Source organism: Lissotriton vulgaris, chromosome 12 (genome assembly GCF_964263255.1).
Source record: "Lissotriton vulgaris chromosome 12, aLisVul1.2, whole genome shotgun sequence".
NCBI lineage: Eukaryota > Metazoa > Chordata > Amphibia > Caudata > Salamandridae > Lissotriton > Lissotriton vulgaris.
The window spans coordinates 368,099,396-368,116,181 of NC_141700.1; the positions used below are offsets into that span (position 1 = coordinate 368,099,396).

The window sequence follows — 16,786 nt, forward strand, 5'->3', positions numbered from 1 at the left end:
CGAAGCCGGTGACAACAACAAAGCAGAGAGTAAATTTAAATTCTAGGAATATAGTGCAATTGCCCCCAGAGTCAGCCAATTTTGTGATAGTTCTTATTTATTTATTTATTTATTTATTTATTTATTATGCAATTTGTATCGCGCAAACTAAACCCGAAGGTGTCAAGGCGCCTATCAAAAACAGATCAAAAAGTTTGCCGAGCACCACTACAGGTATGCGCGTGTAAAGAGGTGAGTCTTTAAAGAAGATCTAAAGGCTTGTAGAGTGGGGCGGGACCTTACTTCCAGAGGGAGAGCATTCCACCATTTTGGGGCCAGATTGGAAAAGGCCTTGCCTCCCCACCTTGTCTTCCTGACACGAGGCACAGAAAGAAGAAGTTTATGTGAGGAACGAAGATTCCTGCCGGGATTGTACAGAGACAGGATGGATCCAATGCCCGTAGGGCTGGTTTTAGCTAAGGCTTTGTACACCATACACATGGACTTAAAGAGGATACGGTCCACGACGGGAAGCCAGCGGAGCTGCTTCCGGGCATCGGTGGCAGAGGCACGTTTAGGTAAGTCGAGAACAAATCTCGCTGCCGCGTTCTGGACCACCTGCAAGCGCTGTAGCTGACTCTTATTCAGTCCAGCATACAGCGCATTGCAATAGTCCAGACGAGAGCCCAGAAGTGCAACGGCCAGTTGCTTTCTTGCCTGAAGGGACAGATAGTGCCTGATTTTTCTTAGTATATGGATGATCCCCCAACAGGTCGATACAGTCCTGTTGACCTGTTGGCACATACTAAGGGTGGGATCGATCATAACCCCCAGATTTTTTGCTGAGGAGGTAGGATCGGGGCAGGCACCCAGTGAGTTCGGCCACCACTCAGCAGACCAGATCTCTTCCTTTCCTCCAAATACCATCACCTCAGTCTTCTCCCCATTCAGTTTCAATGAATTGTGAATCATCCATTGGCCGACTGCCTCCATACAAGATCTACAATTGGTGGCAGTCGACATAACTGACTGGGCGAGAGAGACGAGGATCTGGGTGTCATCCGCATAGGAGACTACCTCCATCCCGAAAGATCTAATAAGTCTGGCAAGGGGGTCACATAAATGTTAAAAAGGGTAGGACTAAGCGCTGACCCTTGAGGGACCCCACATTGCACAGACAGGGATGGAGATAGGAACGGGCCCAGCATCACCCTTTGCTCTCTGTGATCGAGAAAAGAGGAACGGAGTCCCAGGGCCGCCCCCCGGACCCCAATCTCCCTCAGTCGAGATGTTAACACCGAGGGGGATAGGGTATCGAAGGCAGCCGTGAGATCTAAGAGGATCAGGAGAGAGGTCTGTCCCTCATCAACCCGTGTGCGGATGTTATCGAGCACTATGGTGAGGGCAGACTCGGTGCTATGTTCCCTCCTGAATCCATGCTGGGAAAGATCCAAACAGCCCGAGCTCTCCTCGATTGCAGCAAGATGTTTATTAAGATGGGCTTCTAACATCTTAGCGGGAGCCGGGAGCAGTGAAATGGGGCGAAAGTTTTTTAATACCCCAGGGTCAAGAGAGGGCTTCTTGAGCAGAGGTTTTACCACAGCATTTTTCCACTGCTGGGGAAAAATGCCCTCCTTCATCGCCCTGTTCATGATGTCAACCAATGAGGGAAGGAGGGATTCTCTGCACTGCTTAAGGATCTTTAGCGGACAAACATCTAGCGGAGAGCCAGATTTAGTTTTGTTGAGCAGGATCTCAAGATCCTGGCAAGAGAGAGGAGGAAAGGATTCCAGACCCAGAAGTCTAGATGGTTCTGCACCATTAGGCTCCAAGACAGCGGGCACCGAAGGCACAGCGGTAGAGGATCTTTGAGCTTCCAGGGCAATGTAAATGTCCGCAATTTTGGACTGAAAGAAGGAAGCTATCTTGTTGCACAGTTCCTGAGAGGCAACCACAGGGTCTGGGATCTGGAGAGAGGCAAGAGAGTCAACAATCCTGAAGAGCTCTCTAGGAGACGAAAGTGAGGATGTAAGGGCCGTGAAGTATTCTTGCTTGGTCTTAATCACTTCCAGTTTGTAATCTTTAAGCAGGACCTTATGAGCTTCTCTATCCTTAGGGGCCCAGCTAGAGTGCCATAGGCGTTCCTGTCTCCTTGCTTCCTGTATACGGAGCCTTAGTTGTTCTGAGAACCAGGGAGCTGAGGGTCTTTTCCTGGCTGAATAGCAAGACCTAGCTGGGGCCAGTTCATCCAGGGCCTCCGAGATGGTCTTTTCATATTTAAGGACCGCTGAGGAAGCGTCCGTCTCCTGAGTAGTGGACAGGCTAGATATCCACGGATGGAAAGAATCTTCCCTGATGTTTTTGAAGTTCCTTCGCACTTCCATTGTACTCGGGACCCTTCTGATAGAGTCCTGGATCAGATGGGTCATATTAAAGGGAACGGCCAGATGGTCCAACCATGAGAGATGGAAGGGATTGGTGACTGTCAGCCTCTGATCATTAGAAAAGATTCCATCGAGCGTGTGCCCCGCTCGGTGGGTGGGACCGTTCACCAATTGGGTGAGTCCACAGGCTGACATAACTTCCAGTAAGGAAATTGTGTCACGGGCCTCCAGTAACTCTAGGTGAAAATTAAAGTCACCTGGAATAGTGAGATTTTGTCGGCCGAAATAGGGTTCCAGGACCTGCATCAGTTTCAGCCCAAAATCTGCTCTAGGGCCGGGGGGACGGTAGAGCAGAATCCCATTGAACGCGGGGTTGGAAGAGTCAGACAGGGAAAAATATAAAACTTGGAACACATCCTTAGGGTCAGAGAGAGGTATAGTGTGGCAATGGAACCTGTCTTGATACAGAATAGCCAGGCCACCACCAACACGGCCTATTCTGTCCTGTTGTGTTAAGCAGTAGCCCTCAGGGACCGCTTCCACAAGATCAGGGCCTGAAGAGTCTTTAGCCCAGGTCTCGGTGATCAAAACCCAGGATGGTTTCCTATCTAAAACGAGCTCCTTAAAGACAATGTTGTTCTTACCGGAGTCCCAACCGTTCCAAATGGAAACATTGAATATAACGCAAATCTTAAAAACAAAAATAGGCCCCTTTCTTTCACATCTAATTGGAGATCTAATCTCCGTTAGATGATGCAAGTGGGTGGGCCCTAGACCCAAAGATATCGAGGGGGATGTTGTGAAAGTTAATTTTAGGGATCACAGAGTGGTCACGCACATTAGTGATTGGTTTCCAGGAAGAACTGAGGGGGGTGTTTCTACTCGCAATCTGAGTTATTTTTACCCTGAAGCTCTGTTAATACCCCCTAACCAACCACTAAACCGTCGAAACTTTAACCCCCTAAACGTAGTACACCTTGTTTCAAATCCTTTAAATTTGGTACACCATGTTTCACATCCTTCTTTTTCTGCTAATTATACAAATAATTTTTCTCCTTTTCTTGGACGTCAGTTTCCCCCCAGATATTTTCCTCCGAATACTAATTTTGGCCACCCGGTTAATCCTAATGAGTTCTGGAACATTCCTCTACAAAACCTATATGAACCACTCACTGGGCTCGACTCAAATGAATGACTCGATATGCCAACTCTCGATATAGAGGTTACCCGAGATTGCCTGAGTGTTTCTGTTACATTAGATGAAGTCAACAAAATTGCCCCTTTGGTTACTCCTCCATTAAGAAGTAGTTCCACTGAGTTAGAAATCAGTATGTGGGAGAAAGGCTGTGTACCCTTAGCGGAGAGGAGTGGGACCTGTAATGATGTCACTCTTTGTTCGCTGAATTTGTATGACATGGAGGCCATTTCCACTCCCAGTGAAACAAAGGATGATTGGGCTGGGGCGGAGGGTTCATTGCACGATGCCACACTTGTGATTTCTAATTGTATGCATTCGGATAGTGGAAAGTGTTTAATTTTTCCTACTAATTATCCGGAAAGTGATATGGAGGGTATCGGTGGGAATGTAGAATTTGTTGATATTGCATCCCTGTCTGAAAAATGTATCCCTGGTGGTCAGATAAATCTAGAGGCCCTCTCCAACACCTCCATTCCTACCCCTGCTTATATTGTACATTCCATACTTAGATGGAATGTGGCCGGCCTTGCGACAAAAACTGCATAGCAATCGTGGTTGGATCTGGTGAATACTCATTCAATCCTATGTTTTCAAGAAACCTGGGCCTTCAACCCAGTGCATTTACTAGGGTACCAGACCTTCCATGCTCCGGCCTTGGTGACTAACCATGGCAGAAACAAGGATGGTTTGGTAACATATCTCAGTATCAATAGTGGACTAACTGTGCTGACACACATTCCCAAAGACTCCTACCAGATAGTTATGATTGGATGGGGTAACTTCCTCAATCCTATTATAATACATTTTTACAACAATTTAGCTCCTGAAGCTTTAAACCAAGTATTAAATGACTTAACTCATGCAGTTGTTACATTAAAAGAACGTACTACTAAGGAATGCATGATTGCCTGGTTGGGTGATTTTAATTGCAATATTTGCCAGTATGGGCCAAAGGAACTTTGTGGCCTAGATTGTACAATGGATGATACCCTGAACCATTTTAACCATTCAAAACTAGTGGATAGTTTAAATAGTTTTCTTTTTTATTTTAACTTAGATTTTGTAAATGAACTGTGCTCATCGTCACTACCTTTTCAAACTACTTTCCATGGAAGAGGCTCAAATACTGTGATTAATTTTACTTTCTTTTCTAAATCACATGCCACTCTGCTCTCCTTATGGAAAACATTGGACGGGGTGTATGGAGACCATTGCGCCTTAATGTTTAATATAAGAAAACATATAGAGAGGTCACAAACTCGTACAAATACTATTAACTATCTCCCATATTTCCTTGGGACGGACAAATGGCTATACTATTAAATGGGACAAAGTGATCCCTGAAACACTTTTTAGAAATTTATTATCCGAAAGACGTCCGGAGATTAACATATGTTTATCTCCATTAGAAGACCCGCAAAAAATATTAGGCTCTTTTAACAAAATTCAGCAGACCCTAAAATCCTTATTGACACGGCAACCTAAACCTGGAACTAATAAAAGAGAGGTTGGTTTGACAAACATTGCACCTCTGCTCTAAAAATTTTGAAAAAGGCGTTACATACCACCCCGCGATCTTTAGAGGCCGTTAGACAGGCAAGATGTAATTATCGCAAGGCTATTGAGAACAGAGAAAAAGCCTTGAAACAAAAGGCCTTGGAAAGTTTAATCTCTGCTTCAAGAAATAAAGATGCCACAGCCTTTTGGAAGGCAGTAAATGCCCCCTTTTGGCGAGGCAACCAACCGGAAATGATAGATATTGCCATCAACGGGGACACTTGGGTCGCTCATTTTAAAAATTTGTATGATGGACAGGAGCTACAATCTACTGCTCCTGAGGGTGGCACTATACTTCCTCCCATCTCCGAACCTCACGTGAAAAATCTTCCGCTGGATCTTGTTTTTTCATGTGAAGAGGCGAGTCTGGCTATTAGAGAAAGCCCGTCTAGTAAGGCACCGGGTCCAGACTCCATACCAGTAGATGGTTTTTAAAGCTAAATCAGATTTTGGGCCCCCTTGTTAGCCTTAGTGATGAACTGTGCTAATACCCATGGTCTAATACAAACATGGTCAGAAGCTATAGTGGTCCCCATTTTTAAAAAAGGGGACAGGCATGACCCGTCCTGCTACCGTCCAATTTCTCTTATTGATGCTTTAATGAAAGTAGCGGGGCGCATCATTTTAAAACGTATGCAAAATTGGATCGAGGAAGCTAATATCCTCTCGATTTTTCAGTATGGTTTTCGTCAAGGTATGGGGACGTTTGAGCAGAGCCTTAATTTACATCTTTTAATTTCTAAATACACTATAGCAAAAAAAGGGAACCTTTTTATTACTTTTATAGATTTAAGTTCAGCATTTGATTGTGTTGAACACAAACAACTGTGGGCTACCCTAAAAAGTCTCGATCTGGATCCTTCCATTTTAAATTTTATTAAAGAGTTATACAAAGATGCTGGAGGGAGGGTTCGCTTTGGACAACAGGGAGAGTGCTCATCAAGATTTTCGATCAAGAGGGGAGTAAGACAGGGGTGCATTTTGGCACCCCTACTCTTTTCACTCTATATTAATAAAATTGGTGATTACCTCAACAGCTTTCCTTATGACTACCCTGTAGTACAAGGCTGCCCTGTTCCATTCCTCTTATATGCGGATGATGCCGCAATTTTATCGCTGACCAGCCTGGGCCTTCAAATGGCAGTCTCTAAGTTCACTCTTTTTATGAGGGAAAAGGGACTGAAGGTCAACATTAGAAAAACTTTCTCTATGTCTTGCCGACAAGGAACAAAGACAATACCCTGCCCTGTCTTCATAGAGAATAAAAAAATAGAGATCACCAATCAATTCCCGTACTTGGGGATTTGTTTTAATAGGAAATCCACTTGGAAACAAGCTATCTTAGCGAGAAAATTAGCTTTCTCTAAGGCCTCTGGTGCCTTGCAGAACTTTGCAATTAAAATTGGTGGAAGACCTGTCAAGGAGTTGATTGTCATTTATAAAGCCAAATGTGTGTCTACGGCCATTTATGGTTCAGGGGTGTGGGGAATCGATTCCGTACTTTGTATACAACAGACTGAGAATCGTTTTCTCCGGTACCTCTTAGGGGTACCAAAATCCACTCCTAACTACTTTATACATATAGAACTCGGCCTTTCATATATTTCGGACATTATTATGACGGAACCCATCCTTCTATGGCACAAGCTCTGGTTGACCACTGAAACTGCCTTTACCCGCAACATCATATCCGACTGTTTACAATTGGATGGCGTTAACCCCTTAAGTGCTGCCTCGGTGCATTGGCCGACGGCAGCACTACCTCCCCAGTGCTGCGCACGACCATTGGACGTCCATTCAGCACTAGTTCCAATGGACAGCGCAGCACTGGGGAGGAATGTTTAATAGCATCTATGAGGCTAAGCGTGTTAAGTGGTTGTCAACAGTAGAAAATATGATGAGTGACATCGGTCATCCAGAGTTTTTTAAGAACCCCTCTACCATGGAATCAATATCAAGGAAAGGGCTACGCAAAATGGTTATGGACCATCTAGAGAATAAAAGATGGAAGACGGAGAAACTAAAAAAGTCTGTCCTAGCCTATCAACACATTACTCCTGAACGGGGTCCCGAACTATATCTTAATAGTGACACTAATAGTTATTCTAGAATGCTTTTATCCAGATTTAGAATGGGTTCCTTTTTTCGATTGATCACATTCCCATCCTGTAATGATTGGTCGAGACAAATGTTGCCCTGTCCCTGTGATGATGTGGCCCTCCAATCAAATTTGCACTCCACTTTATTCTGGAAATGTTATCATGTTCCCAGAAAAATTTTGCTAAGACCAATTCTCAAGGAGTGGGGGACCCGTTCTTGTAGAGAGGCGTTTTTTAAACTACAAAGGAAGGAAACCCCAAAATTAATTTTTACTCTAATCAAATTTTTGAAATTATTGGTGAAATTTAGAAATTCAATGAATTGACTGTATATATCTTTTTAAAATTGTTTTAAAATTGTTTTAACCCATAGGGCTCTCTGAACTGTATACTACAAATTGAGGCCTTGGAGCTTTATTACATTTCTTAAAAGAAGTAAGCAGTCCACTGATGAAACCTTTTTTTTTTCCTTTTTATTTGTACAGCACATTGGATAACACATGGAAATATCGAAAGTGCAGCTGTATCAGGAGGTGAGAACTCCTTCATGGGGATTATTTGTTTTGTAAAAAAAAATTCATTTATACACCATGTATTCTCTCTCTCATCAGTTATTAGATTATTTTTTCTATATTTTCCAGAAAATTTAAAGCACACATTTTTATAATTGGTATAATCCAAAAACTATGAAATCTAAAACATCTACATTATGGACACAATTCACAAGTGCAATTGAGTATGTGAAGCAGGGCTCCTGCATTTCTACTTCATGCACTCTAAATGTTTGTGCATTGGTCCCAAACATAGAACATTGAATGTTTGAATGTTCAGGAAATGTTCATGAACACTTACTACAAGTGGAAATGATTGTTCCGTCTTTAATACTTGTTTTTAATATGGAGTTAGCCGTTTAGTGCTCCAGTAGTACTGCCACTTGAACTCGTAAATGCCTTTGTGAATTGCTCCCTATTTATGAAGAATAAAAAGTTAGCATGTTCCTTGGTTCAAGAGAAAATGAAAAAAACCTGAAATTTAGTAGCAATGTTTTCAACGCAAAAAGCGGTTAAAACGGAAAATCTTTGTTTTTTTCTCATTTAAAAAGGTATACAATGATTACTCTCCGCATCTATGTTACTTGGGCAGCGTTGAAGGATCTATGCATGTATATCATTGATTAATGAAGTATTTAATTCAGGTGAGGTGATGTGTTCCATCATAGTGATCAAGTCTCCCACACCACAACCAACACTCCTTTTACAATGTAAAGGAAGATCTCTATAACCACCATAGCTTGAGTGAAGAAGCAAATCCTTACCAAATGAATAGTCACACTTGAAAATGCTGGTGATAAAGCCCGTTAATCTAATGCGTAATTAGTCTGAAATGTAGATCAAAGTAAATGCAAGTTGCCACTGGGCAAAAATTATGTGAGTTGAGTGCGAGGCTCTAATCTGCATCTCTGTGAATTAAATATATGCGCTCATATATCTTGGGTGGAAACGTTTGGCGGAGCATGCTTGGCATCGTTTGTATGATAGCATACCAGCTTAATGAAGAGTCCTCGATAGTATTTACAATGATGCACTGTACCATTTTCATGGGAGGGCCCGTAGATACTCTATACAAACCATAGCTGTCTCCCATTTTGCACTGTAATCAGCCATGTGGAGAAGACAGATAGATCAAATCTAAATTGTGGCAGTAGGAAGAGAGTATGCAGTGGTAGTTCATGGAGATGTTCCATGGGTAGCTGTGACTGACTGTTTACATGCTCCAAATTCACTCCTGGAGTAAGTTGCACCTACTCATGCAAGAAATATTTGTATCTCAGTCTTAATATTTAGAAAGGGAGCAACAGTTGTGTTACTGAAAAGTATTATGTCGGCCTTGCCGCTGCAGCTGATTTGCTTTGTATGTCATTGTGCCAGACACTTTCTCTTCCGCCATGCTTTCTTCTAAATCCTTCTATTCCCTCGACAGATAGCGCCAGCAGTGTGGCAAACTTTCTACTTGGTTGAAACCTGACCTATTTTGAGAACCCACTCTCCGGTTTTCATATGTGGACATATTTACCCACACCAGTATTTTGCTGTATTTAGCTGGAAGGCCCAACAAACGTCCCAAGTCTATCAACAAAAAAGATTTGGAATATTCACAACAGCAAGGGAATTTTGTTACTAAACAGAATGGAAACTCATGTGCTTCTGACCATGCACAAGTTTGCTCATGTGGTCTCCAGTGTTACCACTCGATTTAGACAAAGGATGAACACAGAAGATCAACCAGGACACAGTCCTGGTGCAACCCCTTAGGGACTGGTAAGGCCAGAACCAGAAACCACACTGTCCTACAGCTGGCTTCTCTTGAGTTCCACACATATCTGATTATAATTAGTTTCACTATAACGAAAGAGCAGTAGGAGAGTCCAAGATTTTATCTGGATAACAGTGGCAAAAGGCATCTTTAGGCATATGAGTGACCGGTGGAACTCTTATTTTCAAAAGCTGTTCCTCTAACTACATTTTCACGATCCAGCTCTAAATCCCACATCTAAGTTGGATGTTTCATTGTTACCAATTGATACTACAATTGGCTGGCCTGTTTCGGAATGTATAATTGAAGGCCTCTTTCCTGAAAATCAGCACAGTAGTTTATTCATTCTGGTCAAATGTGCAGACACAGGAACTGAACTTCTGATAAACTTTCTTTTTTTTAGAGTTATTCGTGAAGGCTTTCTTTACTTTTTGTGTCTCTTTTCTACTTTTTAGGAGGGAGGTGCCAATAAACTGGGGATTTTTGATTGACCTTTCTTTACTCTGTTTGGCAGGGTTCTACTGGGGAATCAAAAAGCAGCACTGGCACAAATGTTCAAACAAGCCCTGCTCCCTTCCTCTCCTGGCTTTCTCTCTTTCTGCCTATTCTTTCTCTCTCTCTCTCTCTCTTGAAGCCACCCTTTGCCTGCTGCAGTTAACCTTGGGGAGTTAGGAAAAATAACAGAGCCTTCTCTCGGCTTTCAAAACCAGCCTCTGTCCCCCGAGGAAATGGCTGGTGTAATCAAAAGGCCTGTCTGGTCCTGCTGACAGCATTAAAAGATCCTTGGAAATATCAAAGCCTCTCCTCCTTTCCTTCTGTCATTGAATGCCTGAAAACCCTGCCAACCTTTTGTCGCCGAGTAATGCAAATGTGAGGTTTATTTTGAGATGGCTTTAAAATAGGACATGTGCGCTAAACTCCCTTATTTATAGTAAGTAACTTGATGACACAAGAGAAAATAACCAAACCATCATGACGGGATACTGTAGAAATAATTATTCATTGCGAGGGCCACACCTATTTAAACACCTTCTTCTGGCTGACCGTGCCTGACTTTATTCTAGGGCTCCCAGTGCTTTAGCCTCACTTATAAAATAAATGCTGCATTTATCACTGTTAACCTGAGTGGGCAGACGAACTCATGCTCAAGTCAAAACACTGGTTCTAATTGTAACACTACATGTAATACCAGTCCTCTTATAAATGGAGCTGTGGCAAACTGTGATGGAGTTTATAGCTAGTTTGGCAAAATAATATGGCACACTTTGATTGGGGGCAATGACATTAGGGACTGGAAATTGATCACAGAAATGTACTTCTCATCAGTAAGCTGCCAGCTATTCAATGAGATGCCATTGCTGTGGTGTCCCTACTCTTCATGGATGTAAGCCTCTTATTTGTCTGCCTCCTGTTTTCTTCTTTTATTTGGGGGGGGGGGGGGGGAGGGAGGGGGAAGGGGGATTTTAATATAGCGCAAACTTGACCCGAAGGTATCAGAGTGCTTTACGTGAGCTCTGGCTACGTTACTGGCGGACACCTTCATTTTTGTTAGGCATGGGGAGTTTAAGTGATTTGCTCAGAATAACAGGATGTTGAGCGTCCCTGCTGAGACTTGAATCCCGTTTCCCAGCTTCGAAGTTGACTGTCTAGCCTTTAGTGCTCATCCCTTCTCCTCTCTTCGTTTCTCCTTTAAGTTGTATATCATTGTAGTTGTAGATTGGATGGTTTGTTGCTGCTGGCTGTAGAGAATTGATTGAGTGGATCACAGGTGTTGGATCCCACCCATTTCTTTAGTTCATCCAGAGCACTGGCCCTGCAGAATGCATTCCTTTTGACTCTTTACTGTGCTTTCGCCCCGAAATGGTAGTAAAGTCTCTGGCACCCATCGCCTAAGAGAGCGCTCTTGTGTTTTGTTATGGCAACCAGAGGATGGTAGCAAGGGATGCAAGCTGCTCCTTCACTTCTCTCTCCTGGGATGCTTCCCGTTGCTGGAGCCACGACACACCTAGCCAGACACCCTTTCATATGCAACATTTTCAGAGCTGCCCATGAATCCATGTCTCTCGCATTGTGGCAACAAATCCTAATTATTTTCTCATATGTACCATAGTGTGAATTAAATACTTGTTTAGTGCTATGGGAGCTTGCATGAAAGTGTTAATGGCACTCCTTTTTCACAGCCTAAATGTAGCATTAAGTGCCTGCTCCTGCTATATAGCCTGTTTGCAATATTTAGATAATATTTACTAGGGGCTACTCTGTACCTAGAAACTGATAAAATTTGAAAGCAGGGGCAGTTTTTGCTAAAAGGCCACAGCATGGCAATCTTTAATGGGGCAGCAAAAAATGATCAGAAACCCTGGTGAGATGGCACATAAGAACCCTAAATTTGCCATTAAAGTTCCTCTTCTGGTTTAGATTGTCAAACAGCATGATTCCAGCCTTTGCCGGTTGATCCTGCAGCTTCATGACAGCGAGCATTTTCTTTTGATTTAATATTTCCGCATGAAACACCCTACAAATCAAGGATGGTTCTGTTGTCTAAGATACCTAAGGTTGCTGACATTCAGGATGTCGGCCCTCCATAAGTATACCAGATAAAAACAATAAGCACCTCAGGAGGCCTTTAAATGTAGGAAAAGGGAGCCAATTATTTTGCTTTCATTTTGTATAACTATCCATCAACTGGTTTCAGTGGAAGCCTAGAGAAAAGGACACCGTTCATGGCAGCCCATTGCATTCAATCAGGTCTGTAGATTAAGGCTCTTATTGCACTATTCAGGCCCTTTGCATGGCTGCTGCATTGATGAGCGACGTGCAGCGACATTTGCACAAAGTGAAGTGGGTGGGCCTTTTGTTCTAGCAGCCCACACTGCTTTGCTGACACATGGCTTCTGCTATATTTGATGCATTGTGAAACATTCCCTCGAGTTTGCTGCCTGTGAGGAATGCGTTAATGGTTAATTTGTGTTCTACCATAATGGTGGGTGTAGTTGTTACACATTTAACCAATTCACTTCCGTGGAGTTTAAGTCCAGGACTTCATTTTTTTTTTACATTTTCGCAACGATGTGGATCAAACGGGCTTAACTTTTCTGTTTCGTATCCTTTATCATCACAGTCTGTTATTGCTGCAGCCTAAACGTAGAATCATTGTTAAAGGCTGACAAATACTTTAAAAACGCGACCATTTATACTTTTTTATTTGCAACAAACCAACACTCTAGAAGGCACCCTAGCTCCTGCCGTCTGTACTGATTTGTTCCAAATGCCATCATCTGCAGGCAAATCGGACAGAAGCTACCTTGACAGATGTGTAAGGACAACAGAAATTGGAACTCCGGGTAGTCCCGTTCTCGAAGGTCAGCATTCCACATGAAACACAACCAACTAATGTTACTCTTTTTGCCCGCCATCGTTTTGCCTACTCACATTCTAGTAGTGTGGCAAGCCCTTTAAGTATTTGATCAGTGAGTTAAAAAAATACTTTATTCGAATTGAACAATGCAATTCATAAAAGTACTTTGACTGACGGAACCAGAGCATGATATAGGCACCTATCATTGCAGCCAAGTATAAATGTCTGCAAGAAGGTTCTGCTAATAACAGACTCACACATTGTATCACAACAAAACATCCTTGCAGAATGACCAAAATGGCAAAACCCTTGCACAGGGATGGAAAATAACCAAAGGATTAAGACAGTACATTGCAAAACCCTGCGGTATGGGCTAAACTATATAAAAAAAAAAATCAATAAGTGAAAAAAGGCCTGTGATGATTGACAATTTTGTTTTGTACATAAGTTGAAATTCTCTAGTTTTCAAACGTAGAAGCACGTTCAGTGAGTGGAGTTCTGGAACACATATGTAGTCTTCCCAGTGTCCAACACACAATGGTTTGTAATGGGGAGTGTGGCCGGCACAGAAAGTAAAGCAATACGAGGGTTGATTTAACAATGCCATGCACAGACCTACAAAACAAAAACGCGCCCCTCGCCCCCTCCAGTCTTCTTCTGCTGTGTTAACTAGTGTGCGCACACACAAGCACACACCAGAACACACACACACACACACCAACCACACACCACACTTACACCCCCCCAACCATTTGGAGGATAAAGATCTATAGTATTGCAAAAAGCTTCTAAATTATTAGAAGCATGAAAGTAGACTTTGAGGGTAAAAAGGTGTGTAACATCGGACCCAAATACCTCAACGAGAGAGTTTCCTTCCATGTATCCAAGAGGAACCTCCGCGCCGCCAACCTCGCCCTAGCAGAGGTCCCCCGCATCCGCAGAAACAGAACCGGCGGGAGAGCTTTCTCCTACATCACAGCAAAAACCTGGAACACGCTCCCATTGAACATCAGACGCTTCCCAACAGTGCACACGTTCAGGAAGGACCTCACGACCTGGCTCTTCCACTGATCCAGAGCTGCCATCTTCCCCAGTGCCTTGAGACCCTCACGGGTGAGTAGTACGCTTTATACCCCCCTGATTGATTGATTGATTGTTGTGGCACCAACATATGGGGACGCTTGCATTATTTACGTGATGAGGGAATCCCTTTGGAGTAAGCAGTAATCCTAGAGTAATTAACTTGAAGGAGTTGGACATCCAACCTCAAATAATAGATGCAGATAAAACATTTGAAATGGGAAACTAATGATATTTGTTTTTGGTATTCTGATTCAGTTTACTATGTCAATTCAATTGGTGGATATTGATGTAATGAATAAACTATTGTTAGTTATGGATAGAAAGGTGTTAATTGAGAGAGGGATCAGATAAGATTGCCTCTTTTGCATCTACTGTAAATAAGACTGGCCAAACATTTACCAAATGCAGTCCCATGATGTTGTCAAAGACAGACAGGAGCATAATTGGTCTAGTATGTTAAAAAATAAATAAATGGGGTCCAAATCTAAAAAAACATTGCTGTGTCTACTCCATTTTTACAGGCCTCTGAGTCTTAACCTGTGGTATGAGAAGTGTTGATGAAATGTCATAGAGAAGGATTGATGGCAGGTACTAAGTCATGTTATGTGGCCACATGGTGGTGATTATCCAGCGATTCACATTTAAAGCTAAAAAGGGCCCAGCTGACCTTCACAGAGGTCATCGTTGAAAGGGGAGTAGTTTCTAAGGAGGCTACACCAGCCATCTGCAAAGTATTCTTCTAAAATAAGAGTGCCAAAGGGTGTTTAACCCCCTGTTAGCTGTTGAAGGCCTTCTTCAAAAAGAAAGAGATCATGCAGAAGCTGTGTGGATATAATGTTAGACAAACAAAATGTGTGAGCCGCAAATATTACTGCATTATAGAAACAGTAGAGAAAATCTCACAAGATTAGCAGAGGTAAGATGAGAGGGAGCTAAAGCTTTTTTGTATAATAAAGACAAAATATGTAGTGCTTGGGTTGGATTATACATTCAGCGTGTCTCCTCAGAATACCATCTGCGCCACTCGTGTTCCACCAATATAGCTGCAAAATACTTTTTTAGGTCTCGTGCCTAGCGTTACACTGCGCAGCAGTGTTCGCGCAGCAAGAGTCCTTTTCTCGGCTTTTTGAAAATGGACCTTTACATTCCACACGCTTGTGCTTGTATTTTTAGTATTCAGCTCTGATATTGGCGTTTTCGTGTGTGTTTGCTTGAAAGGCAGCATACCATAGGTCAGAGGCGGGCGCATAGCTCCGCCCCTGGCCTATTGGTGTCTGTTACGCACATTTCTAGCATGTGCTTTAAATTATCGAGGCCTTGTGTGTGCGCGATAATTGAAAGAAAAATGCTAGAAATGCGCGCGCACCACTCACGGCTTTTGTTTTCATTTTGAACGTCACTGCTGCTTGTTTTTATTCCACCCTGTTCTGTGCTGGTAAAATATTCTGTGCTCAGATGACAATTTTATGATTCACATCACCACCCGGAATCTCCTGTGTACCAAAGGGGGTTCGAATCCAGTGAGAATATGACTATTATCTTGAAATAAAAAGTGGACAGGTCACTTTATTTTTTAATAATGTTTTTACTGTCCGAGCACTGCCGGTTGCAGCGCATCACAGCACTTTATAGAGATAATGTTTTTACTTTCGGAGCACGGCCGGTCGTGGGGCTTCACAGCACTTTAATCTTCGATAATGTGTTTACTTTCCGAGATTCAGGGTCGGCCGTTCTAGCCATTAAACCATGTCTGGGGGCCCTGCACTGCAGGGGCCCACGTTACCTCCCATCTTGATGACTTCAAGCTGTGGAAATCGAAGTATGGAAATGAGGGGAGAAAGGTTGTGCAGATTGGAGGGTACATGCTGATGAGACGTGGGGGTTGGTTGCCGAAAGAAAGAGGGGCATGTTGGTGTAAGAGGCAGCACATACCGATGACACAGGGAGGTAGCGTGCATTCGAGGGGTGGCGGTCGGCGGCAGTCCAGGCTCCTGTAACCTCTGCTGCCCCTTATCCCTGCATTACCCAAGCCCATCCTCGCCTCCTCCGCCAGCTTCACGGCCGGTCGCAGCGCTTCACAGCACTTTATTTTTTGATAATGTTTTTACTTAGAGGAGTCGAGCAAAATGCTGTGCATGGGCGGCCTGCTGTGCCACTTGTTTTCAATCTCCTAGTACTTGGGCCGGCTCCTCAGGCGTCGCTCTGGGCCCCAGCTGCACGAAAAACCTCTTGTGTGCCTGAGCAAGTAGCCGCTCTTCCTCACACTTTTCGGGTTACTGCTGCTTCACTTTAACTCCAGGGAGCACGTCAGCGGCATACTGCCGATCCTCTCTGCCCCTCTGCTACCCCGCTGCTGGGGTCTTTAATGGTGCACCCGTCTATGCCCCCGGCCGAGGCTAACCGAGGGCACCTTGGCCACACCACTGCAGCAGTTCGTATTCCTTGAAAGCGTTTGCCTCGAGGTAAATTGCAAACGTGAAGCACTCTTCAAAATTTTACCACGCAGCATGCTGTTTATTTGCAGTCTGCACGCATTATTGTGTGACACTGTGCTTGTGCAAATTAACAAAGCAGTGCTTTCTTTTAGCTACATTCCGATTTTGAAACGCAACGGGCACTTTATTTTCATGCCACATTTATGGGTGCTTTTTGTTGTACATGTTTTGTGTTTAGCGAACTATTCATTTATTTAGAGCCTGTAAGATTTATTGCTCAATGTGTCTCATTTTTGTACTAGAATGAGGGGGAAATGACTTAATTGGCGTTAGTTCGACCCCGATGCGGAGCGGCAGGGCTGTTTCAGCTGCCTCCCTAC

The 16,786-nt window shown here is 43.3% G+C and overlaps 1 protein-coding gene across 2 annotated transcripts in view; it reads left to right on the forward strand.

The window, feature by feature from the left end:
- LRP3 (LDL receptor related protein 3) overlaps positions 1-16,786 on the forward strand; it is a 155,091-nt gene that overhangs the window by 28,429 nt on the left and 109,876 nt on the right. For both annotated transcript variants that reach the window (XM_086945139.1, XM_086945140.1), the window contains exon 2: positions 7,703-7,750. In XM_086945139.1, coding sequence (XP_086801265.1) covers positions 7,703-7,750 — 48 coding nt within the window. The remainder of the gene's footprint in view (positions 1-7,702; positions 7,751-16,786) is intronic.